The 26,833-nt window shown below is 41.8% G+C and overlaps 2 protein-coding genes across 4 annotated transcripts in view; both read left to right on the top strand.

Annotated features, from left to right (window-relative positions):
• Positions 1-26,833, top strand: part of LOC308080764 (NACHT, LRR and PYD domains-containing protein 3-like) — a 167,440-nt gene that overhangs the window by 40,698 nt on the left and 99,909 nt on the right. The gene's annotated exons all lie outside the window — the stretch shown is intronic.
• LOC308080784 (polymeric immunoglobulin receptor-like) lies at positions 16,624-26,610 on the top strand. 2 transcript variants are annotated; one of them, XM_080422777.1, is made up of 7 exons: positions 16,624-17,250; positions 17,833-17,913; positions 18,566-18,762; positions 19,438-19,582; positions 20,252-20,397; positions 20,894-21,030; positions 24,099-26,610. In XM_080422777.1, exons 2-7 carry the CDS (start codon positions 17,850-17,852, stop codon positions 24,103-24,105), a joined length of 696 nt encoding a protein of 231 aa, XP_080278903.1. In that variant the 5' UTR covers positions 16,624-17,250; positions 17,833-17,849; the 3' UTR covers positions 24,106-26,610. The 2 variants fall into 2 exon arrangements, with proteins under 2 accessions (XP_080278903.1, XP_080278902.1); XM_080422776.1 differs by having other exon boundaries at positions 24,275-26,610.

The raw sequence follows: 26,833 nt of genomic DNA on the forward strand, positions 1-26,833 counted from the left end.
TTGCTTTGGTGTAGAAACGCCTCACTTCCAACACCACTGAAAAAACACTCAACATGGCAGAATACCACTCAAAATGGTGGAATGGTTTCCATCATGACCAATACAGTTATTTCATACATAGAGCTCTTACCTTCTGCCATACTTAAAACCACTGAAACCCTATAGCCTATACTGAGCTGACCGCTGTTCCCCAGGGCTCTATACTAGGACTGCTAGTATTTCCCTCTACACCAAATATATTCGCCAAAAAAATGCCAAACATAATGCGGACGCTAGGGTTTAAGTGTTTTTGAGTGTAGAGGAACAACTTGAACTCTGGTGTCAAATGATTCAGATCAAAGTGTCTGGGTGGTTGCAAACTGTAACTTAGTATTGGATGTAGCTACAAACATTCTATGTACACCCTTAATCATTTTCCCATTTGTCCAAAACAAATAATTATAAAAACGATTTGGGCAACAAAATGACAGCATCTTTTAGTGGAGAATGTTCATCATCTCCTGTATTCATTGTACCTTATTTTACTGCTGCCTCTATTTGAATCATTGTGTGATATCCAGGTGTGCAACACAAATGTCTCTTTCCAACTGTCCTCCCTCTGTCACATCTTCAATAGCCTGAGGCTACGAGCTCAATCCATGGTCTTGAAGGGCGGATCCAAACACAGCCGCCCGGATTTGTGCGTGGCTTCCTATTGCTTCACCAATCTATGTCCCCGCCTCCCCCCCCCCCCCCCCCCCGGCCTGTGCACGGAGCACGCTGACGTCACCAAATTTATATTTAGAGCGACGCCCCTCTGCACTCTGATTGGTTAGGAGATAACAAGGTCCTAAGACCATCGTTCCTGCATGGCTCCCCCAGGCTTTTTTTCTTTTGTAACAAAAAAAAAAGCATGGGTTTCCGAGGCTACATCTTCAAAGACTCCGGATGAATATACACGTATATTACAGGTACGCAAACTCAATCTCTCTCTCTGCGGGGCAGGTGTTGGTAAACTCCACCCTCCACGGTACTTCCTGGCAACCACCTGGAGACGAAGACAAGAGAAACGTTAAGCCAAATGTTGTTGTTCTTTTATAGCATAATATTAGTATCAATTCATATTATTAGTGGTAGATGTGGCTGTCATTTGTCAAACTTGCATGTTATCAGCTGAATATTGCTGACACACCCACAGCGATGGTTTGTCTAAAAGTACTTCTCAGTACTGATGGATTGTTTCATTAGTGTCTGCAGAGCAACACTGCACTGTGTAGTTATAGGCTGAGTGGGCCCATAACCACTTAAACCCTAGTTGCCCGGGTACCCCAGGGCTCTGTACTAGGTCTGCTCCTTTTCCCCACAACATCAAATCTCTTCACCCATTATGACATGCCCAGAATACGGATGCTAGGGTTCATGTATAAACTAGAGGTCAGGCCTGGTGGATAGAAAGCCAGCTGCTAGCTTAGGCTATCAAGGCAGCACACAGATCTGTTTTGATCCTAACATTCTTTGTCTGATATGACAAAGTCATCCATATCTGCTGTAATACAGGTCTAACTTGAAATCAGAAAGCATATAACTGCAGGATCTGGACACAGATGTGTTTAATACAAAGGGCGTTCTTGTCTGTTGTGATATGGGTTTAACTTTTGTTAGGACCCTGAGGTCGTAGGGGACATGTCATAATGTGTAGGCCTGGCCCAGGGCCCTCATTTGGGGTCGCAGGGGATGGCAGACGCCACACCCTAGATTAACATTAACATTAACCTCAACTCTGGTATTTTATTCATATTTCCTTCACAACTGAATGTTTACTGCAGATTAATGTGATTTTAGATGTATTATTTAAATGTAGACACTTATAGACGCTTGTTTTCTTTCTGCAACCATACATTCATTAATCACTTTAAAACTTGGCCTCCCTGTTTGGGGCGTGTCATTACAGTCATTTTAGTTGTTACAATATATTGTAGTTGTCAGGCAGAAACCACTTATCTCACCATCTCACTAACTTTTTCAGTTTTTTCCCCCCGTAAATTAACGCCCTACTTGATCATACTAACTACAGCGTCACACAAAAGTATCAAAAGCAGCAGATCTACAAGCTTGAAACGCGGCGCGAAGCGTCGCGTTTCAAGCTTGTAGATCTGCTACTTTTGATACTTTTGAATTTGAATCCTGAAAAGTAACAGTTTTGGACACATGAGGTTTCCACCCAACAGAGACGATATATAGCAACATGATTTTTATTCATTTATTTTGAATAAAAATATATAAGTTTTTCTGAAAACGTAGGTTATGATTTGTATATAGCGCCACCAGGAGGCCAAAATAACCTACCTGACCTGGCGGAGACCTGTGCTCCGAGGAGCACTTTTTCTAGTTTAATTTGCATTGTTTGTTTTTAATGTCAATAATTAAAGTAGCTAATCTTCATAAAACATTTTTAAAGTGATATACTGTTATGTCACAGTAGTGACTGAGATGTAATGGAGTAGAAGTAAAAGTACTGGAAATTGGAAATACTCTAGTAAAGTAAAAATACGTCAAATCTTAGGTACAGTACTTGAGTAAATGTAATTAGTTACTTTACACCACTGTTGTTCTATAAATCTAATTATTTAACGACCCACACACATTACCAGGTATTGTTTAACTTCAAATTGAATTATTCTACTTAAAATGGTTTATTATTATTATTATTATTATTATTATTATTATTATTATTATTATTATTATTATTATTACAAATTGCATTGTTTGTTTTTAATGTCAATAATTAAAGTAGCTATTCTTCTTAATACATAAAAAAAAAGTGATATGCATAGTTAGTAGCATGTGTCTGAGTGCGTGTGAGCGCGCATGTGCGTCCGCAACTGGTTCCGGCCCACCTCAAGTCACCATTTGACCAATCTGGCCCCAACCCCAAAATGAGTTTGACACCCCTGATTTAGAGGGTGTTTTTAGAATGGGTCTCAGGTCTAAATGGATTAACTCAGGCTTAAAGGTATCATGACATTCATTTTCACTTTTTTTATTTTCAATGTTTTATTTGGGGTTTTATGACCTCAATTACACCCAAAAAACCTGAACTTAAAACATTCAGTGGATTTTCTGTGGTCTGGGGTTTTCTGAATAATTAGGCTGAAAAGTAATCTGAGCTTGGCCCTTCGACAGTGAGGTCACTGTCGAATAATCCCGCCCACTCTCCTCCTCGCCCCTCCCCTCCCCTATCCTTTCCTTTGGGGGGGGCGGAGCAGAGGCGATGATTGACAGGCAAAATCCCTCACCAGCGACACCCGCAGGCAAAGATTTCTTTTTTCATTGCAGTTGAAAAGGCTTTAGAAATGTGAGAGAAAAACACCTGCCATTGATCACTGGAATGGAATTTTCACTTAAAACTTTTTGTACACTTTTGAAGGACCAGGACAAAGACTTTGAATGTGGTGTAAAAGTGAATGTCATTAAACCTTTAAATGGTCACTTTTTTTGCCACCCTCTAGTTGTTCTGAAACGCCGCCTCTGGCCTGGCCTATGTGTCACCTCTTCTGTGTCCCTGTGTAAAGGTGCTCCTGGTTGAGTGTGATGTGTGGCAGGTGTGTGAGCTGAGGGAGTGAGAGAGTGATCGAGAGTGTAGGAGGTGACCAGGAGGTGATTGGTTCCAGGCTGATGGTGGAGGAGCTCCTGCAGGCTTCTCTCTCTCTGCTTTCAAACAGACTGCCAGCAAACATGCTGTTATGACCCATAGGGTCATATGTGTATGTTTCCCTGTGTGGTGTTGCCCTGTGTATTGTCTTTCTCTGCTAGGTGGCTACCAGCAGGCTAACTCTACTTGGTGCAGCTTGTTGGTGATTGGCTCCTGTGTTGGTGGACTGCACTGTAAAGCTGCCAGTCTCCAGTTGATCAGATGTCTTCCTCCTAGCCAGTCTCCAAACACCAGCACTTTGTCATGTTTTTACAATTGCCATGGTTTAACGTCCTGGATAATGTAATGCCTTGGGTGTGTAGGGGTGGATGATCTCTCTTTTTGTTATTAGTTTGTTCTGTTTTTGTTAGTTTGCAATACATTAGGGTAGATATTTGCATTTTGGGTGGGGTTGGATGCATATGCAGAGGTAGCCTACATTACCGGAGTTCAGAGGAGAAGTAAACTAAACTTAATACATGCTCATTATATTGTTTATCTTACTTTATTGTCATTCTATTAAGCTACAGTTAATGTGTTGTGGTGTTTTGTTTAAATATCTCACCAGTTAAACTATATTGAAAAGTTAAGGTTAATCTATGATTAACAAAGGCCTAAAGAGTTGAAGTGTATGCTTCAACTCTGCTGAATGATTGATGTAGGTACTCTGACCTTGTAAGCAAGAGTCTGTTTACTGGCAAGAGTAGCTGTGGTAGCGAAGACTAAACCATGAGAACAAGGAAGTTGCCGGTAACTGCCTAGATGAAAAGAGGAACTCTCTGAGAAGGCTGTTGAAAACAGGAAACCACAGGCAGAATGGGAGCCACCCAAGCAAGCTCATGTGACAGATACATGCAAGTTAAATGACACACACAAGCTTTAATTTGTAAATTCAGTTCCAAGTCATTGCTGAGGCCTCCCAGTTCATCTGTGGTTCTGTTCTCCATTGGTTTCACACCGTGACCAGGAATGCAGTGTTAAAGTAAATGTACTGTACACACTCAAACATTTTAAGGAAAACGTAGTGGATGTTCAACTAGATAAATTCACAAATTCACCAAAACACTGTTAAAAAAAATCGAGGGGGGGACCCCCAGACCCCCCGTTAGCCACGCTCCCAACCAATCTCCTGGATTCTGACAGTCCAATGTTGGCAGCATGGCTCGTCTCTTCAATAAATTAACCTTTAATATAACACGTCTCTAGTCTGTCATCTTTGAATCTTTGACCTGATGGCTGGCCTAATACAAATGTATCTCTATTATATAAATATAATAGCAGTGTAATATACAGGTTGTACATATTATCAACTTACATAATTATCATATGTCTTAGAGTAATCTGAATAAATTCTGGCTTAGGCCTACATACAGTATAGACCTCGTTGTTTTGTGTGACCTGTGAGAGCACACACGCACGCATACACACTGTTGGTGTGGTCAGAGTTGATATTTACAGAGACCCCCATGCATAAACAAACAAACAGCTGGTGTAGTGCCCTGAGTACCAAACTGACCTAGTTGAAGAACTCCCTAGCAGACCCCTCAGACCCCAGTCTAGGAGAGGTACACTGTGGCCTTATGTGCTCCCATGGTTGAACATAGGATCTAGAAGGAACTCAGGATGGATATATAGTGGGAGTGGAAGAGAACGTTGTACTAAGAGTTACACTGGAAGATGTAGAGAGACGGTTAGGCATCCCTTTCCGTCCCTTCTCAGATCAGCAGCCATATGTCCCACCTACTGTACAGATGATCAAATACTAGACAGAGAGAGAGAGAGAGAGAGAGAGAGAGAGAGAGAGAGAGAGAGAGAGAGAGGGCAAGAGAACTATAGAGGTAGATAATAAGTGACACAGAAGAGCAGGAAGAACAGGATAAAGCAGAGAGGGAGACAGATGTGGATGGTGAGGCTTAGGTTAGGGTTAGATAGTAACATGATGACACGATGCAGGCCAGCATTCTGAGGATGGATGGATGGATGGATAGATACAGTAGATACCTGTATTGATCCCGTGGGGGAAATTCAGGGACAGGGTCATGGACTGACAATAACAAACACCATGTTCAAACATAAGGATGCTCATAAGTGTACTTGGTACCAGAGTACCCTAGGCCAAAGATCAATGATCGATTTTGTAATCGTATCAGCTGATCTGAGGCCGCATGTTCTGGACACTCGGGTGAAGAGAGGGGCGGAACTGTCAACTGATCACCATCTGGTGGTGAGTTGGTTCAGATGGCGGGGGAAGCCTCTGGACAGACCTGGCAAACCCAAGCGTGTAGTGCGGGTGAACTGGGAACGTTTGGAGGAGACCTCTGTTCGGAAGGAATTTAACTCCCACCTCCGGCGGGATTTCTCTGGCATCCCTGTGGAGGTTGGGGGCATTGAACAGGAATGGGCAATGTTCAAAGCCTCTATTGCTAAAGCTGCGGCTGTGAGCTGTGGTCAGAAGGTCTTAGGTGCCTCAAGGGGCGGTAACCCTCGAACACCCTGGTGGACAGCGGTGGTCAGGGAAGCCGTCCGACTGAAGAAGGAGGCCTATCGGGGTATGATATCCCAGGGGACTCCAGAGGCAGTTGCAAGGTACCGACAGGCCCGAAGGGCAGCAGCCACAGCTGTGACGGAGGCTAAGCAGCGGGTGTGGGAGGAGTTCGGGGAATCCATGGAGAAGGACTATCGGGCGGCACCAAAGTTGTTCTGGACGACCATACGGCACCTCAGGAGGGGAAAGCGGGGAACCATCCAAGCTGTATACAGCAAGGATGGGGCTCTGCTGACTTCAAGTGAGGAAGTCGTAGGGAGGTGGAAGGAACACTTTGAGGAACTCCTAAACCCAATGACATCAGACCCACCCTCCCTGACAGGAGCAGAGCCTGAGGATGATGGGGGATCGGCGTCAATCTCCCGGAAGGAAGTCACTGAGGTAGTTAAACAACTCCACAGTGGCAAAGCTCCGGGGGTTGATGAGATTCGTCCAGAAATGCTGAAGGCTCTGGGTGTTGAGGGGCTGTCTTGGTTGATACGTCTTTGCAACATCGCGTGGAAGTCTGGGACAGTACCGAGGGAGTGGCAGACTGGGGTGGTGGTCCCACTTTTCAAAAAGGGGGACCAGAGGTTGTGTGCCAATTACAGAGGTATCACATTACTCAGCCTCCCTGGGAAAGTTTATGCCAAGGTACTGGAAAGGAGGGTCCGGCCGATAGTCGAACCTCAGATTCAAGAGGAGCAATGTGGTTTCCGTCCTGGTCGTGGAACAACTGACCAACTCTTTACTCTGGCAGGGATCCTGGAGAGGGCCTGGGAGTATGCATATCCGGTCTACATGTGTTTTGTGGATTTGGAGAAGGCATATGACCGGGTCCCCCGGGAGTTTCTGTGGGAGGTGCTGCGGGAATATGGGGTGAGGGGGACCTTGTTGAGGGCCATCCAATCTCTGTACGCCCAAAGCGAGAGCTGTGTCCGTGTGCTCGGCAGTAAGTCGGATTATTTTCCAGTGGGGGTTGGTCTCAGACAGGGCTGCGCCTTGTCACCTATCCTGTTTGTGATTTTCATGGACAGGATCTCGAGGCGAAGTCGTGGCGGAGAGGGTATACGGTTCGGTGAGCTAAGGGTTGCGTCACTGCTTTTTGCGGATGATGTGGTCCTGATGGCACCATCGGTCCGGGACCTTCAGCTCTCACTGGATCGGTTCGCAGTCGAGTGTGCGTCGGCTGGGATGAAAATCAGCATCTCCAAATCTGAGGCCATGGTTCTCAGCAGGAAACCGGTGGATTGTGCAGTCCGGGTAGGGAATGAGGCTTTGCCCCAGGTGAAGGAGTTTAAGTATCTCGGGGTCTTGTTCACGAGTGAGGGGAGGACGGAGCAGGAGATCAGCCGGAGAATCGGAGCAGCAGGAGCGGTATTGCAGTCGCTGTACCGCACTGTGGTGACGAAAAGAGAGCTGAGCCAGAAGGCAAAGCTCTCGGTCTTCCGAGCAATCTTCGTTCCTACTCTCACCTATGGTCATGAAGTGTGGGTCATGACCGAAAGAATAAGGTCGCGGGTACAAGCGGCCGAAATGAGTTTTCTCAGACGGGTGGCTGGCATCTCCCTTAGAGATAGGGTGAGAAGTTCGGTCACCCGGGAGAGACTCGGAGTAGAGTCGCTGCTCCTTCGCTTGGAAAGGAGCCAGCTTAGGTGGTTCGGGCATCTAGTACGGATGCCTCCCGAGCGTCTCCCTAGGGAGGTCCTCGCTGCACGTCCCACTGGGAGGAGACCCCGGGGCAGACCAAGGACCAGATGGGCGGATTACATCTCCACACTGGCCTGGGAACGCCTCGGGATCCCCCAGGAGGAAGTTGCTAATGTTGCTCAGGAGAGGAAGGTCTGGAGCTCTCTGCTGGAACTGTTGCCCCCGCGACCCGACTCCGGATAAGCGGTTGAAGATGGATGGATGGGGAAATTCAGGCGTCAGAGCCAACACAGCAGTACAAGTTACAGATAAGGGCAAGAAGTGCAATAGGTACAGAAGAATATATCACAGCATCACAATAAAAACACCTTCAACAAATATAAATAAAGTATACAGATGAATACACCCTATATTTTATATTTATTGACACTGTCAATAAATATAAAAGTATACAGACGTATACACTCTACAATTCTCCTGCCTGATGCAGAACACGAAAACAAAAAGATAGCAGCACGGTAAGGATGCCTGACAAGGGGGGCCACGAGAAAAGGTGCCCTGTTCATCCACTGCATCATATCTCCCTATTCCCCCACTGTCCTGGATGAAATATTGTATTCTCCATCAACACCAACCTATTCCCCAACTACACGAACACTTCACTCCCCTGATTCCACCATTCATTCCCCACATGATTGTGCTGTCAGTACAAACACAGAAGAGGAAGAGATTACTATTCCCCAACATCACCCTCCCTGGATCCTATGTCACCATCCTATTCCCCCCAACGCCTACTGGATGTAAGCGAGGAAGAGTGATATGAACGGGGAAAAACAACATGGACTGACAGAGGGGTTGGATGCATAATGCAGAGTTAGGCTACATGTAGTTACCAGAGTTCAGAGGAGAAGTAAACACAACTTAATACATGCTCATTATGTTGTTTATCTTACTTTATTGTCATTCTATTAATCTACAGTTAATGTGTTGCGTTGTGTTGTTTTGTTTAAATATCTCACACTATATTGAAAAGTTGTTAGGGGCAATATATGATTAACACAGGCCTAAAGAGTTGAAGGGCCCTATTCCCAGGGACATTTGAACAAACCACTAATTAGGGATTTCGGACTAGGCAAGAGGCGTTTCCCCGCAAAATTCGGTATTCTATGGCACCCCCGTGACCCGCCAAACACCTGAGCTACCCGTTACATTATGCATAGGTGTGGTTTGGGCGTTACAATGATAAAACCAATCACCGTGCCAGAAGCCATTGCCTTTAAGAGAAGACTGCGCTAGCCGTCATCCCGATCCAATATATGCTCTAGCCTATCTACCTGTCTGCACTGTTGCCTGGTCTGATTATTATAAGCCACATTGGGCTTGTTTTCCTTCTTTTTTTTTATTTTATCCAAATACATTTTTATATTAATTTGTAGCCTATTGTGTTCACAATAAGCTTGTCATATTAGTCAGATCCGGAATAGTATATGAAAGCCATTTAAAATATGTATACTATTGGTACACACTGGCTGCTCCCAAATAATTAATTACATCATGTTGCGACAACGCTCCTACGTGGTACACAGACAAACAGTAGCACATGGGTATAATAAATTGGACAGTTTTAGGAAAGGTCTATAGCCTATGTACTCACGTTGGCTGTTATCGTTCTATTTCCACCGTTCTAATGGATTCCAGGGGTGTGTAAACATCTCTGAAGTTGCTCCATAGTTTCCTCTGAAGTGACGCAGTTAAAGTTAACTTACATCCATATTGTCCCCGTTATCTTTCATCATCCACCTTTGTTCAGTAATCCCGAACAGAGCTAAATTTTAAGTTTACATCAATCAAAGCCTCTCAAACCCAGACACATTGCTGCGATGCGTATGTGCGTCGCCTACCTACCCAAAATAACAGACATACAAGCTATCAACGGCGCTGCATCATGTCGTGTCGACAGCTTACAGATCTGTTATTTTGGACAGCATACAATGAGGCGCGCACGCGCCACGGAGTAGCCTATCACTAAACCAAAAACATTACATTACGTGGTCAACAACATAGCCTACTAGACATGTAACTTGCTTGGAGCTTTTAATGCAGTGGTTCTCAACCTGTGGGTCGAGACCACAATGGAGCACCCAACGCCTGGCGAGCTTGTAGATCTGCTATTTTCACAATATTTATCTGTGGAACCGAGTCAAACAAAATGGGGGGGTCCCCAGTTCAAATATGGTTATTTTGGGGGGTCATGAACGTAGCGTTTACGCGGGGAATATAATAATAATATAGCAGGCTAATATATATAATATAGGCTATAATATAATATTCACCCGCACGTCCCGCAGCATGGGTTTAATGAGACAGCAGCCAAAATGAAAATCACACTATGATCCGATCATCTTATAAAAAATGTAAGTGCTTAAGATTTTAGCCCAAACCCAACGGGACCCGACCCGGCCCGTCGGCACCGGCTGAGCTGGGTCTACGTTTTTTTTACATCCAAATAAATTCACATATTAATTAATTTGTAGCGTAGGCTATTGTGTTCACAATAAGCAACTTGTCATATTAGTCAGATCCCCAAGAGTATATGAAAGCCATTTAAAATAGTTATATATTCCTACACAGCTGATGCCAAATAATTAATCAACAGGGCAGCGCAACGCTAAAGTAGCCTAGGTCAAATCAATCACTGTCTTGTCATGACGCAGCAGTAGAGAGCTCCCTTTAAAGTTTAAACCATAACATGACATAAATAATGGATCTTCAGAACTTTCTTCATGTCTTTTTCACCTCAAAGTAAATGTTGGATTACTTCTTCAAATGAAAGCACAGGCAGCGGCCAGAAGGTAACATTGTGATTTCTCCATTGCAAAAATGATTACGGTTATTCTATGAAACATATATTTCATAGAATAACCATAATCATTTTTAAAATGGTTATGGGGAAGTGTATATATTTATATAGCCCTATTTGCTCCAAGCTGTTTTTTAAATAAAATATAGACTGTTAGGGTAGAATGACTCCTGTTCTTAACGAATTACCAAGATTTAATGAGAAATAAGGCTTCTTTAGAAAAATGACTGACGGGCTGGGCTGGGTCTAATTTGTCAATTATTAGTCGAGCCAGGCTGAAATATTTAGGGGATATGAAAGCTCTAGTTAGTAGTTTGAAGTGTGGCTAGTTTCATGTGGCTAGTTGCTTCTTTTTGTTTTCATAGACCTGCGGACTGCGGTTGCTTATTTCTCTCCAAGGCTGGCAACATGGCTCATGGTCCAACGCACAAAGCCATTGTAGTGTCTGTGTGCACTTGACGGGTGATTTTATAAACCAGCGGGTGCTTTTAGAATCCACTATCCCCCCTCCCCAAGCCGTACCCATGTGTGGGTTGAGAATTTCAATGTGGGGGATATAGCAGCAACACGCCCACGGGCACACCTCCACGCGCAAATAACGGCGTCGGCATAATGGTGACGGGTAGAGCAGGTGCTAGAATAACCTATTGGGGCGGCGCAGGTCCATTATCCCGATTTAACGGGGAATTTTTCGCCACAGAATGGGGCCGGAAGTGTATAATGCTTTGACCTTTTGAGCAAGAGTCTGTTTACTGGCAAGAGTAGCACTGCTGTTTACTGGTAGCAGTGTCAGTGAAGACTAAACCATGAAAACAAGGAAGTTGCCGGTAACTGCCTATAGCTGAAAAGAGGAACTCTCTGAGAAGGCTGTAGAAAACAGGAAACCACAGGCAGGATGGGAGCCACCCAAACAAGCGCATGTGACAGATACTGAGATACATGCTAGTTAAATGACACACACAAGCTACTTAGTAAATTCAGTTCCAAGTCAATGCTGAGGCCTCCCAGTTCATGTGTGGTTCTGTTCTCCACTGGTTTCAAACTGTGACCAAGAATTCAGTGTTGTTAAAGTAAATGTACTGTACACACTCAAACATTTTAAGGAATAGTCATAGCTAAGCTTTCAGAACACTGACTGAACATAATGAAATGTTGACCATGAACTCATAACAAAATAATACTGAATAAAATAACATCCTGCTTTGTTGAGGGAAAAAAGGTTCTTAAACGAAGCAACACAGAGCTGGTCAGTACTGGTTTGAAACTGGATCTTCCATGGATGTTACGTTGTATAAGCTAAAAGATGTCGCATGCAGAACCGATGAGGTCAGATCAAGGCAAGCTACCACAATATACCTCAACAACAGTGGCGCGGGAAGGGGGGGGCTATGGGGGCTGCAGCCCCCCTGGTGATGGGAGCAGCCCCCCTGGTGATGGGAAGAAAAAAAAAAGTTTTATTTAATTTTATTTTTTATAATATATATATATTTTATGGATCATAGCAGTCTGTTACGGTCATGGATGAACTTCAACCTGGTGTTTGCACTGTCTTTCTGCCTTTTTGTGTGGGGAAAAACACAGAAAACCCCCAAAAAATCACAAAAAAAATCGCGCGCCCGCGCTTGCACGGGCGCGGGGACTCCCCCCCGACGCACAGCCCCCCTAGGTATTAAGGACTTCCCGCGCGCCTGCTCAACAAATAAAAATAAATGCATACTGTAACTTAACATTGGATGTAGCTAAACATTCTCTGTACACCCTTAATCATTTTTCCATTTGTCTGAAACAGGGTTGGAATCTTATGTGGTCATCTTTTAGAGGAGAATTTTCATCATCTCCTGTACTCATTGTACCTTCTTTTACTGCTGCCTCTATTTGAAACATTTTGTGATATCCAGGTGTGCAACACAAATGTCTCTTTCCAACTGTCCTCCCTCTGTCACATCTTCAAATATTCTGGATGAATATATACGTATATCTTTCTATTTTATTCGTTCAGCAACATCCAGGTACGCAAACTCAATCTCTCTCTCTGCAGGGCTGGTGTTGGTAAACTCCTCCCTCTGGTAGTGTTTAAGTATCGCCACCCACCATCTCTGATGGAATCTCAAAACCACGGTTTTCATAGATAGCTTCTTAGACTTGTTTGACAGCACTGTCATTGTGTAGCGTTGTGTTGGATTCATTATTTTTGGATTAATTCAATACCTTGTAAACTTGATCTTGGTCTGCTCTTTTTCCCCCTATCCCAAACCTCTTTGACGAAAATAACAGATCTACAAGCTCTGCGAGGCGTTGTGAGCTTGTAGATCTGCTATTTTCGGTTAATGTTATACCCTCAGAAAAGGAATGCGATTTGGCGGCCCCCCTGTTGTAGCCTAACTCTCAGGACCCCCTAGGGTCCCGGACCCCTGGTTGAAGACCCCTGAACTAGAAGTCTCTGCCTGGTGGTTACAAACCCAGCTGCTAGCTTAGGCTATCAATTCAATTCAATTCAAAGGGCTTTATTGGCATGAGAAAACATACGTTTACATTGCCAAAGCAGAAAGCATAATACAACAATACAGCAATACAATCAAAACAAAAAATATGTACATTTGAAAGTCAGAATCTTCAATAGATCAATTTCTATGTACCAAGATCACTGGGTGCAGTTATAGTGCCGGAATATACCCAATGATTAGTCTTTAGGGTGGTTGTGTTCCGTTTGATATCCTTTTCCTATCACAGCAACTCACGAATCTTGCTGCTGTGTTTGCACATTGTTGTACTTCGCCCAGCAGATATGGGAGTTTTTTGTCATTGGTCATGTTTTCAAAATCTCCGTGTGTGGTTGTAATCTGTGGGAAGTATGTGTCTCTGATGTCTTGGTACAATGGACAGACGGTTAGGAAGTGTAGCTCGGTTTCCACTTCATTTTGTGTGCAGTGGGTGCATAGTCTGTCTTCTCTCGGGATACAGGTCTGCCTGTGACGACCTTTCTCGATCGCAAGACTGTGCTCACTGAGTCTGTACCTAGTTAAGATTTTTCTTTGTTTTGGGTCAGTCACGGTGCTCAGGTATTCTGCCACTGCGTATTCTCTGTTTAGGGCCAGATAGCATTCTAGTTTACTCTGCTTTTGTGTTGCTTCTTTCCAGTGTGTCAGGTAGTTTTCCTTTTGCTGTTTTATAATTTGGTTTAGTCCAATGGGTTTTCTATCTCGTGGCTCTGTTTGTGTTTGTGCCCGGAGTTCCAGGGCCAGCTGGCTGAGGGGGCATCTCTCTAGGGTTTCGCTGTGTGTGAGTGCCTTGTTATGGAGTGCATCTAGGTCGCTTTCTTTTAGGTGGTTGTAGAACTTAAGTGCTCTCTTTTTTATTTTGATAATTAGTGGGTATCGTCCTAATTCTGCCCTGCATGCATTATTTGGTGTTTTTCGCTGGGTACGGAGAATGGATTTGCAGAATTCTGTGTGTAGGGTCTCGGTTTGGTGTTTATCCCATTTTTCAGGGTCATGGTTTGCTAATGGTCCCCAGATCTCACAACCATAGAGGGAAATTGGTTCTATCACAGAGTCCAGTATTTTAAGCCAGGTTTTAATTGGGATGTCTATTTTGATGTTTCTTTTGATAGCATAGAATGCCCTTCTTGCCTTGTCTCTCAGGTCCTTTACAGCTTGGTTGTAGTTCAAATGCTAATGCTATCAAGGCAGCACACAGATCTGTTTTGATCCTAACATTATCTTTTCTTGTCTAGCTTGAAATCAGAAAGCATATATCTGCAGGATCTGGACACATATATGTTTGATACAAAGGCCTTTAACTTTTGTCAAAGGTCCGCCGTCCCCTTAAGCCAATTTTAATATAGGATTCATCTGTGGAACCGAGTCAAATTAAATGCAATGCCTATTTCCAAGTGCTTGTTAGGGTGGGTGTTCAAATATGATCATTTTGGTGGGTCGTGGCCTGAAAAGCTTGGGAACCCTTTGCACTACAGCACTGACCACACCCATACAACAGGTGTTAGTGATGTGCCACACCTGGAAGCACACACAATCAAGGTGAGAATAGTGATATTTTTGTTTTACATTGGTATACTGGTCATTTTATTGCAAGTAATTAGGCTTATTGAATTGAATCATTGAATCATTGAATTATTAATGATATTAAGGATAATTTCCATAGTTTTGACTCGTATATAACATGGACCCTTTATGAGAAGATTGAAATAAAGTTATGAAGTGATTATTGACAGTTCTCAATCACAAAGACACCAGGATGTGATGTTGTCGACCCTAACCCTAACCGCACGCGGAAGCCACGTAGTCGGAGTAATGGGATATCGGACTTTTGGGCAGTCCCCATGTTGTCTCACTTCAGTTTTATTGAGCCTCCACTCACTGACACAACTCTGAGTCATTATGTTGGTTTCATGTCAGGTTTACAAATAAACTGCTGTGCCAGTTCAAGCATTTGACAATTTTTAAGCAATGCCTAATTTCAATTGGACCAGTAGGTGCACAGGAGAAGTACAGGCAGCTTGACTCATTGCAGTTTGTCTATGGATTTAATCCCACCTGAATAAGATCCTATACAGGCAACATTTGTCCCCATCATTGTTCAAACTGCAGACAGCAGTAATTCTTCTCCTGGATGGCTCCCTTATACAATATAGTCAGTGTTTATTTGTGTGTGAAGCACCATGACGAAGTCAACTGCAACTTGAACCTTGAGTCCTAAGGGTGGCACTAGAAGGAAAGACATGAGGTCACTGAAATCATTTGATCATGAATGCACTCAGTGGTGGAAAAAGTACTCATATGTTTTACTTAAGTAAAAGTATCAACACTGCAATGTAGAAATACTACAAGTAAAAGTCCAGAATTCAAAATGTACTTGAGTAAAAGTACAAAAGTATTGGTATCAAAATGTACTTAAGTACCAAAAGTAAAAGTACTCATTATGCAGAATGTCCCATTTCACAAGTCTTCAAATGTATAAAATCTTTTAAAGTCTTTTGAAAATAGCAGATCTACACGCATTGTGAGCTTGTAGATCGGCTATTTTCAAAATGTATATAGGGCTGCAGTGGTTATTGTATGTTTTGTAATAATAATCAAAATCTACAAAGTAACTAGTAAATAATTGTAGTGGAGTAAAAGTATAATATTTGGCTCTGAGATGTAGTGGAGTAGAGGTAAAATTATTGAACATTGGAAATACTAAAAACTAAAAAGATACTAAAAAATACCTTACCTCACTTACGCATAGTACTTGAGTAAATACTTAGTTACTTTACACCACTGAATGCACTCATGCTGGCAGATTTCTCCTGCTTTTGAAGTGATTTCTGCCTCACTATCCAATGTCTTATTTTGATTGATTGATTGAATACTTTATTAACAGTTCTAAAAAAAAAAGCACAGAGGTACAGTTTTATACAAAGGATGCTAAAAGGATAAACCCAAGAAAGCACTATGGCTTGTTTCCATTGGGGTCCTGTGTATTCAATTCATCGAGACATTTAAAGACAAACAATAATATACAAAATGTGTAAAAACATCATATAAACGAGTCGTAAAAAAAAGAGAGAAAAATAAGATGTTTTTGGTCGAATTATCTATGATACTAAAGTAAAAGTCAGACTTCATAAAATGATAGTCTTGATCCAAGGCTATAATACCTGAAGACAACTCATGTCTCATAGCCTACAAAGTGTGTGTGTGTGTGTGTGTGTGTGTGTGTGTGTGTGTGTGTGTGTGTGTGTGTGTGTGTGTGTGTGTGTGTGTGTGTGTGTGTGTGTGTGTGTGCGTGTGCGCGCGCGCGCGCGCGATAGCCTACGTGTGTGCGTGCACGCGCTTCAGGGCTCATTCACAGAGATCTTAGCCTGGTTCCAATCCATAGACCCCGCCCACTCTCTGAGTGGACTGCCTCTTCGCAGCTTCAGGCTGATAATAATCAGGCTAAAAACATCTCCTTTGCAATTCCATCCCTCCTCGTCTATATATAAGTTAATATGTTAAATTGAAACCACCTTCTGTTGACGTGCTGCCAAATCCCCCTGTATGGATGTATGGACACCCGAGACGCGCTGCGCGCGTGTTTCCCCGTGTGTCCTCTGCCAAAATATTGTGCGCTGGCTGCTAACTAAGCACAAACCGGGACTCGAGTTCGTACAGTAATATACTGTAATGAATGCACCACGGCTGGAAACGCGACAAGTGACAAACGACACTTACTTTCATAAGTTTAAATCGGAGAGAAAGACAGAGAACGGCATATCATCTGTTGTTGTGGACCCGTGTACGTGAGAGACACCGTGTGTATTGGGGTTGATCTATCATCTGATGATCTAGTGGTTATTTTCGGTAAGGACCAGAAACGACCGTCCAGCGTCCACACGACCACACCACACGGTGTCCCCGTTTTTGGTTGTTGACTTCTTGGTGACGGACGCATGGATGGAGCATTTACGCGCGCTGGACATTTTACGCACGTTGGACATTTTAAGGATCATGGATGCAATGCATGCAGCATGAATGATGACACACAGCCCTTTGCAGCAATCAGGCATGCTGTCTCTACCTAGACATGGATCACACGACGATCGTCTGTCACGACCGTCATGGATGAACTTCAATCTGGTGTTTGCGCTTTCTCCCCTTTTGGCCTGCACATCTACATAAACGTTCAGATTTCAAATATGAAGTGCTGACCCCATGGCCACGGATGTTGCTATTATGTACGGGCCCTCAGAAGTACCCGTATCTTCCATATTGTTCAGTAAAAAGCCGTTTAATCCGGTCGGTGGCCATTTTCTCAGAGTTATAATGTATCAGAGGAGTGCAATACACCTTCCAACCGATAGGATCGCTTTTTATTGAACAATACGGGTAATTCTGAGGACCCGTACATAATTGCAACATCCATGGCCATGGGGTAAGCACTTTATTTGAAATCTGAACGTTTATGGGCCAAAAAGGGAGAAAGTGCAAACACCAGGTTGAAGTTCATCCATGACAGTCATGATATGATAATGACAGTCATGTTTCAGGGCGAGCTGTCTACCAGACCATGGATTAAAGATTGTCCTTTGTTGTCTTTAAGCCACTTTGACCTAATATTTTGTTCATATTATGTTCTATACTGCAGACAGAGAGAGGTAGAAGATGATGTCTCTTCTTGGCATTGTGGTGACGTTGGCTTCTCTTCAGTTTGGACAGATCTGCAGCGGTGGGTCGTTGCATCTTTTACTTGCTTTTCACTTTTTTCCCTATTTTCTTTTTTATACAAGTCGATTTCGCCTGAAGAAGGTGACCGAAACGTTGCTTTCTTTAATAAATGTTTCTAAAACATTTATTAAAGAATGTTTTCTACGCATCTGCATGTTTTTTAAACAATAAAATTCGATTTAAAATCATCCTCCTCTCATTATACTTAACCTTCTTTCATCTTTTACTTTAATTCCACTTCTCTCACTCCTCTCCTCCCGTCTTTATTCCCTCATCTGCTCTCCTCTTCCCTTTCACTCCTTCTCCTCTCCTCTCCCTGCCTGTATTCACAGTCTCACAAACTGTGAGATCTGGGTCTTTATGCCATAATCACTTTACTCCTCCTCTCTCCTCCTGTCCTGTCTCCTCCTGTCCTGTCTCCTCCTCTCTCCTCCTGTCCTGTCTCCTCCTCTCTCCTCCTGTCTCCTCCTCTTCCTCCTGTCCTGTCTCCTCCTCTTCCTCCTGTCTCCTCCTCTTCTAACCACCACCCTCCCATCCATCTGTACCCTTATTTCCTCACCAATCCTTCACTGCTCATCTGGCTCTGTCTCTCTGTCTCTCTGTGTCTGTCTGTCTGTCTGTGTCTCTCTGTGTCTCTCTGTGTCTCTCTCCAGTCTCTCATCTGCCCCAGGTTGTGTCTCTGTCGGTGGATTATGGCTCTACGGTCACCCTGCCCTGTAACGGCTCAGCGTACGTGGAGGAAGGGCTGCAACTGGAGGAGGGAGAGGAGGGTGAGATCCGCTGGGAGGCCGTGGGATCAGACGTGGCCTTCTTCCAGTCAGGAGAGCTGGTCCAGGGTCCGGGATATGAGGTACTGTTCTGTACTCTCTGCCTCCTCAGATTGTGTAATATAATATATATATAATATATTATATTAGATATAAATATAACGCTATTACAGTACAAGTTATGGTTCTTCAGAGATTCTCTACTGGTTCTTCTCTAGCTTGGTTTAGGCACCTCTAATGGTTGTACCTAACCAATGGTAGCACCAATGACAACGATGATACCAAAATAGTTTCCTATGATGGTGAGCCAATAAACTATCAAGTATCGTGGTAGTTCAGGCAGGCATGGAAGTCAAGCCGGTCCCACGTGCACCCTCCAATCACGTACGGTGCACCCACAATGTAACGCATGCACCCTCAATCCTAATGGTTCAGTCTAGGCGGCCTTTTTAAGCAGAACCGTGACTACTTCTGTCATGTTACACGTCATTCAGTATAGCTCACTGATACCTCTACTGCTGCTAATAGTCAGTGATCAAACTCCCTCCACGTCCCCTGACTCTTCCTGTAGTAGTATTTACTGTAGCTCTTCGCTATCTCAGCATGCTAATTGTGTGTACTGTGAACTCTGGTGCATTTCTGTGTCATGCTTGTGCAGATTAATCTGTTGTGTCATCGTTGTCAAATTTGCGATAAATGACTTATCTTGATGAAAGTGTCTAACTGAGCTTTGATTTAGTTTGAACTTTTCCTTGCAGGGTCGGGTACGGTTTGCCCCAGAACCGAGGCTGAAGGAAGGAGACTGGTCCCTGTTTCTGGGTAGAGTCCGACAGACTGATGCTGACATGTATGAGTGCCTCAGAGGAAGACGCACTGTGTCGACAGTATGGCTCAAAGTGAATGGTGAGAGGGAGGGATGAAGAGAGAAAGAGAGAGAGAGGGGTATGAGTGTTGCTACTGTAGGTTTTAATAGAGCACCTTTCAGACATGAATGCAGTTCAAAGTGCTTTACATTAAAAATGAAAACAAAGATCAAATAAAGAACAAAGCAATAATAAGTGAAAATGTAGTCAAGAAGTTAAAACGATACCATCAAAGCATCTGTGTCATTTTAGAATTTTGCGTTGGCTATTCAAAAATAGCAGATATACAAGCTCACAGCGTGTCACTATGTGCAGCACTGCGAGCTTATACATCTGCTATTTTTGGAACATTTTTGAAAAATCTTGAGAACGAGATCGTGAGAACTACCGATTTAGAAGGCATTTGTAGAATCGGCCTCACGTCTTAAAAGGGGTTAAGAAAGGATAGAAATCAGTCAGAATCAAATCAAATCAAATCAAACTTTATTTATATAGCACATTTACAACAGCCAAAGCCGACCAAAGTGCTGAACATGGTTAAAACAAGGTAATTTAGACACACAGAAGCATCAACAAAAATATATACACAGGGCAAAAACAAAGCTAACAAAAACAAACGAAGGAGATCAGTTAAAAAGCAAGGTCACAGAAGCGTGTTTTTAACTGCCTCTTAATAACAATGCCTCATTGAGCCTCTTTCCTCTGTCAGAGCTCAGTGTGGAAACATCTGTCACGGCGTGGCTGGGTGACAGCCTGCACCTGCCCTGCATCCTGTCGGTGCAGAGATCCCAGTCCTCCAAGGAGCTGAGTGTCTGGTGGCTCCGAAACGATAACCTTCTGGTCTCCTACAACCAGGTAACATACTGTACACTCACTGCTTGTGTTCTTTCTTATGGTGGTGCTGCAAGTTCTCTCTGTGCAGACCAAGACCAGACTATTCATTCTTTAATTGCTTGAGTGGTTCAAGATGTAGCCTGGGTCAATCAAAGTTTGAAAGTTAGTTCAATAAGCTACACCAGTGGTTCCCAACATTTTTTTTGTCTTATGTATGTACCCTGTGAGCTGTTTTGCCCTGCAAACAGAACCCCCTCACTCACCCCCTCACTCAAATGTTTTGATGATTCTCCTAAATCTGCTGTATCACTAACTAACACATTGATGGGCATATCAACGATCTGATAGGACATTGTGTTGTTTTAGAATGGAACTATTTTGAGTGCTTTAGCTGCTTTCTTGTCAGTGTCTTAGTTTCGGCCCAAACTAATTCAAACACTGCATCATGTCATTTCATAGTTTGTTATTTCAATAACTACAGTACATTAAACGTCTGTTAAATCTTTGTTCGGCCCAGTCCTATGTGATGATTGAAGACGAGGATACGTCCCGGTTCACGGTAGAGATGGGCCGCTCTGTGGAAGAGTTTGTCCTGTACGTCAACCCAGTGCTGTTTCAGGACCAGGGAGAGTACCGCTGCTTTTACAAGACCAGGTGAGTACCAGTTGAACTGGTAATGGTTACTCCTGACAAGAGAGCGTCTTAATGAAGGAGTCATTAATGATGATTCAGTGCAACAATGCACAAGCATCCCCTTGGTGTTCCATTTACAAAGACGGATGTTGTTGCTGTCGGGTGGAGACCTTGTTTTTTATTATTTCAAAAACATTTTAAAATAGTGAAAATAGCCGATTTACAAGCTCACCGCTTGTTGGTCTGCTATTTTCACTCTTATGTCGCACAAGATTTACGAAAAAAAACATTACAATTAGAAAACTTGGAGATACAAGGTTTCTGCCCGACAACAGCGATATGTTACAGTATCAATTGAAGGCCAGTCTGGGAATCAGAAGGCTATCGGTTCGTCCCCCTGGCCCCGGTCTATGTGTCAAGGTGTCCCTGAGCAAGACACATAACCTCTAACTGCACTAATAGTTAGGAGGATTAAATGCTCCTACCTATTGGGAGCATTTAAGATAGTCAAGGGGGCCGTGCCCTCAATACCCTCATACCTGACTAACTACTTCTCCAAAGTGAGCGACTCCCACAGCCACAACACTAGAGGGAGCGGCCATGATCTGGTACTACGCAAATATAGGACAAACATGGGAACATTCTCATTCTACTGCTCTGCCACCAAAATGTGGCACCATCCATTAAAAGATGTAAAACACTGGTTTATTTCAAAACGAGCCTGAAAAACCATCTATCTCAGGAGACCTCAAGGGGAGGTAAATGCAAGTTCCCATAGAAAGGAGGTGTCATTCATATAGTGTTTTGTATTTGTTGATGACATGTATTATTGTGTTATTTCTTTATGCTATGTTGATGAATTGAATACATAGGACCACAATGGAAACAAGTCCCCAGGACTTGTTTGTGTTATCCTTTTAGCCTTAATGTCTGACTGTACCTCTCGTTGTTTTTTCATTTCTGACTAATACAGTATTCAATCAATCAATCAAAAATGCTGAGGAGAATGTTGTTGTTATTATTATTATTATTATTATTATTGCATTATGTCTTCCTCTGGTCTACTGTGTGTGCGTTTTGGTCACAGACAGTGGTGGAAGAACTCACATGTTTTACTTAAGTAAAAGTATCAATACTGCACTTTAGAAACACAAGTAAAAGTCCGGAATTCAACTTGACTAAATAAGTACTCGTTTTGCAGAATGTCCCGTTTCACAAGTTATCAAATGTCTAAAATGTATAAAAATCCTTTGAAAATAGACTATCTACAAGCTCACAACGCCTCGCGATCTTGTAGATCTTCTATTTTCAAATAGCCAACGTTTAAATAGGGCTGAAGTGGTTAATGTGTGTTTTGCAATAATAATCTAAATCTACTAAGTAACTACTAACTAAAGTTTTCAAATAATTGTAGTGGAGTAAAAGTACAATATTTGCCTCTGAGATGTAGTGGAGTAGAAGTAAAAGTATAGAAAAATGGGAATAGGCCTACTCCAGTAAAGTAAAACATCCTCAAAATGTGTTCTCAAGTACAGTACTTGAGTAAATATACTTAGTTACTTTATACACCACTGCTCACACATGACATAAACTGTATGCAAACCCCACATAGCGCTCCTGTGTGAAGAAAAAACGAACATTTACAGAACACAGGCCTCTGTATGCTCCTGTCCTTCCTGAACAAATACTTTTCATTCACGCCATGGTCTTTCTTCTGTTGTCCACAACACAGGGTAGAGAATGCATGGTTGTTAAAGTAAATGTACTGTACAAACTCAAACAAGGAAAACGTGTTGATTTTCAACTAGCTAAGCTTTCAGAACACTGACTGCACAGAATGAAATGTTGACCATGAAAAAAACAATGACTAAATAGCATGACATCCTGCTTTGTTGACGAACAAAAATAAAGTTCTTAAAAGAAGTCAACACAGAGCTGGTCAGTATTGATTGATTGATTGATTGAAAATTGTATTAGGCAAAATAATGTAAAACAACAGTTACATTTATAATGCTTTTGTCTAAAAGTCCGGCCAAAAAAGTCCTTGCGGACTTGTTTCCGTTGGGGTCCTTGAATTAATTTCATAGACATATATAGTAGCAACCAAACAGTTCAAAAATCAACATGAAAATACAGAGGAAAAAAAATACCACTATGTAAAAAAAAACATGAGAAAAGAAAAAATATATACAAAAAAAAGGGGGGGGGGGAGCATGAGAAAATAAAAATTATATACAAAAAAAAGCATGAGGAAATAAGAAATATGTACCAAAAAAAGGGAGGGGGGGGGGTCGTCTGTCTACAGGGAAGCTGGTACTAGCTCCTCTTTAGGCCTCCAGAAAGATGAGTTTTTAGGGCTGTTTTGAATGAGCCCAGCGAACTGCATTATTGAAACTGGATCTTGTTCACTCTGGATGGATTGTATATCATTTCTCTTTTCCTCTCCATCATTAATTTTCAATCCATTTAGCTTTGTTCCGTCCTCGTTCTGTACCCAATATCTTTCTCTTCATAATGTATATTATTTATTTTGATCGTAAGTAACATTGTTTGTTTGATATGACAAAGTTATCCATGCCTGCTGTAATACAGGTCTAACTTGAAATCAGAAAGCATATAACTGCAGGATCTGGACACATATGTGTTTAGTACAAAGGCCATTCTTGTCTGTTGTGATATGGGTTTAACTTTGGTTAGGACCCTGAGGTCGTAGGGGACATGTCATAATGTGTAGTCGCAGGGAATGGCAGACGCCACACCCTAGATTAACATTAACCTCAATTCTGGTATTTTATTCATATTTCCTTCACCACTGAATGTTTATTGCTGAGATTAATCTGATTTTAGATGTATTATTTAAATGTAGACACTTAAAGACACTTGTTTTCTTTCTGCAGCCATATGTAACCCCTGGGTAATTTCCCCAGCATTAATATGTGCCTAATATTCAAACCCTTAGTATTAGGCAGTCTTAATAAGCCAACAGGTCTTTAGAAGCTACCACTTTAAGAGATCATCCTAACTGTGTTTTCCTTTTTCCTGTTAACTACCTCTGATTGGTCATTATGACGGTCCATCACTTTTCTAAGGATATGATTGGTTGGGGGGCGGGACGAACTGGGAGGTGTGTGCTCTAAGCCAGAGCGGTGTAGCCTGGTTCCACACCATAGACCCCCACACGTGAATCAAAGAACGAGCATTACGTGATAATAATATTTGTCCTGTTTTGGAGTCAAGTCGAGTCTTTTGTTTACCGTTACTGCAGTAAGAAGGCGTCTAGAGTTGCACTGTTGTTAGCCTCATGCTAGCGGAGCTAACGTCCAGTGGAGAAGAAGCAACACCGTGAACGTTTGGAATATAAAGACTTTCGGACACTGCGTTCGTTTGTGGAGACAAGGACTAGTCTACAGAGAACCAGATAGAGCACCCTGCGACCCACAGGGAAAAGCTGGGTGAACCTCTGGTGTCGTGGGAGAGACCTGTCATCTTTTCCACTGGAACGGTCTGTGTTGGGAACGTCTGAAATAAGAGACATTGAACTGTTATCGTTGGGTGAGTTAAGTTAACCCATTGACTCTCGGCAGAGTGAAGAGGCTTCTCCACTCGGTTCACACACTGCACACCAGCGTTGATCAGGCCTGCAACCAGTGGTGGAAAGTAACTAAGTACATTTACTGAAGTACTGTACTTAAGTACAATTTTGAGGTCTTTGTACTTTACTTGAGTATTTCCAATTCTCAGTACTTTTACCTCTACTCCACTACATCTCGGAGGCAAATATTATACTTTTACTCCACTACAATTATTTGAAAACTTTAGTTACTTTTCCGATATAAATTACGATATTATGAAACATACATTCACCACTTTAGCCGTATTTTATGCATAGGCTATTTATAAATAAATAGCCGATCTACAAGCTCACAAGCTTGTATCTGCTACTTTCCAATATTTTTGTACTTTTACTTTTGGTACTTTAAGTACATTTTGATGCCAATACTTTTGCAGTTTTACTCAAACATTTTGAATTCTGGACTTTTACTTGTAACAGAGTATTTCTATATTGCAGTATTGGTACTTTTAATTCAGTAAAGAATGTGAGTACTTTTTCCACCACTGCCTGCAACAGGGTTATTTAGTTGGTGTGTATGCCGGCTTTTTATTTTTTATATCATAAGTGGGCACACTACTGTACAAGGTATTATGTGAGTGTGTAATTCTAAGTCCCTTTCTATTGTGAATAGAAGGTATTTTCTAAAGGTACTTTAAAAGGGTATTTATTTACCTTTTAAATTTAAGGTGTCATGAAACTGATGTATTATTTATTTTGGTATCATTAAAAGGTTGCTGATTATTTCATAATATACAGTGCTTAGTTCATAGGTTTACATGGTTGACAGTTTTGCCACTGCACTGTTTATAGTATTTCATACCTTTTTATATATTTGTTTGCACTATTTACAGAGACTAACAAAACAGGGGTATGTATGGAAGCCAATAGATGCCTTAATTCAAATGAAATGGCAAATTTGAAAATTCAATTGAAATTAGAGAAATGCTTTTTAATCTTCAGGAAATTAACACTTTTTTTTGACAAAAATAAATGTAAAATGCAACACCGTTTACATTTAATCTACAGGTGTGCTCATTCTATGACTGAATTTAAACGATAAATAAATGATCATTTGATTTTCAATTTTCAACAAATGCTCCGCTAAATAGTGGATAATATTAAAATGAATATGCAGTTTTGGAAATTGAAATTAAATATTGAGAAATGCTTTTTAATCTTCAGATAATGAACGCATTTTGAGACAAAAATGTATGTATAATGCAATAGCATTTACATTTAATCTTCAGGTGTGCTGACAGAATTAAATAAAAAAGGTAATTTGATTTAACATTTACGAAAAATGCCTATTAAAATGAAAAAGCAAACGAAAATGACATTGCATCATTTTTAAATCCTACCCAGCGCAATAATAGTAGGATTCGAAAATGATAAAGCAATGTAGTTCTCTTTATCTTTTTCATTCTGTCATAGAATAAGCACACCTGAAGATTAAATGTAAATGCTATTGCAATATGTATTAATTTCTCTCAAAAAGTGCTTTGATTATGTGAAGATTAAAAAGCAATTATCTTATATTTCATTTTCATTTTGTAATTAGCATTTTGATTTTATTGTCCACTATTTAGGGGGAATTTTTGGAAAAATGTAAATCAAATTATATTTTATTTATCAATTGAAATCTGTCATAGAATGAGCATACTTGGGAGATCAATTTAAAATACTATTGTATTTTCATTTAAATATCGTCACAAAAATCCCTTGACATCCTGAAGATTCAAAAGTATTTCTCTTATTTCAATTCAATTTTCGAATTTGCCATTTAATTTGTTTTATGACATCTATTCGCTTCCATAGTATATTGTTTTGCACTGTGATTCCTAAATGGGGACAGTAAGGTTGGGGACAGGGGGTAACACTTTTAGTGTTTGTGACCTATAAGGTTGTGTTTAAACCCTTCAAGGGCTGTATTAACCATTTATAAAGGGAACATTTAAAGGTTCTGGTCAGTATTATGTATTATCTTGCCTTCTGGTGAATAAATATACAATTTGTTATAACACTTACCTTGTTGTCCTTTTAAAATATGTTAACAGTTACAGGTTTTATGTGATACTGTCTGTCAGGCGTACAAATAACAGTCACATCATATAATCAATACTATACGTTTATAGTTGCATGTTTAAGAGTTACAATTCAGATCTCAGGCACTGTCTGTTAAGGTCTTCAGCACAGAGGCAGCGTTTTACACAT

Source organism: Gymnoscopelus braueri (genome assembly GCF_963280865.1).
Source record: "Gymnoscopelus braueri genome assembly, chromosome: 24".
In the NCBI taxonomy this organism is placed as follows: Eukaryota; Metazoa; Chordata; class Actinopteri; order Myctophiformes; family Myctophidae; genus Gymnoscopelus; species Gymnoscopelus braueri.

Bases quoted from the DNA above. Each gene is read 5' to 3' on its own strand.
- LOC308080784 (XM_080422776.1), top strand. From the start codon at position 17,850: ATGATGTCTCTTCTTGGCATTGTGGTGACGTTGGCTTCTCTTCAGTTT. The intron at 19,583-20,251 runs GTGAGAGGGAGG...TTCCTCTGTCAG, and splicing joins AGTATGGCTCAAAGTGAATG to AGCTCAGTGTGGAAACATCT. The intron at 20,398-20,893 runs GTAACATACTGT...TGTTCGGCCCAG, and splicing joins TTCTGGTCTCCTACAACCAG to TCCTATGTGATGATTGAAGA.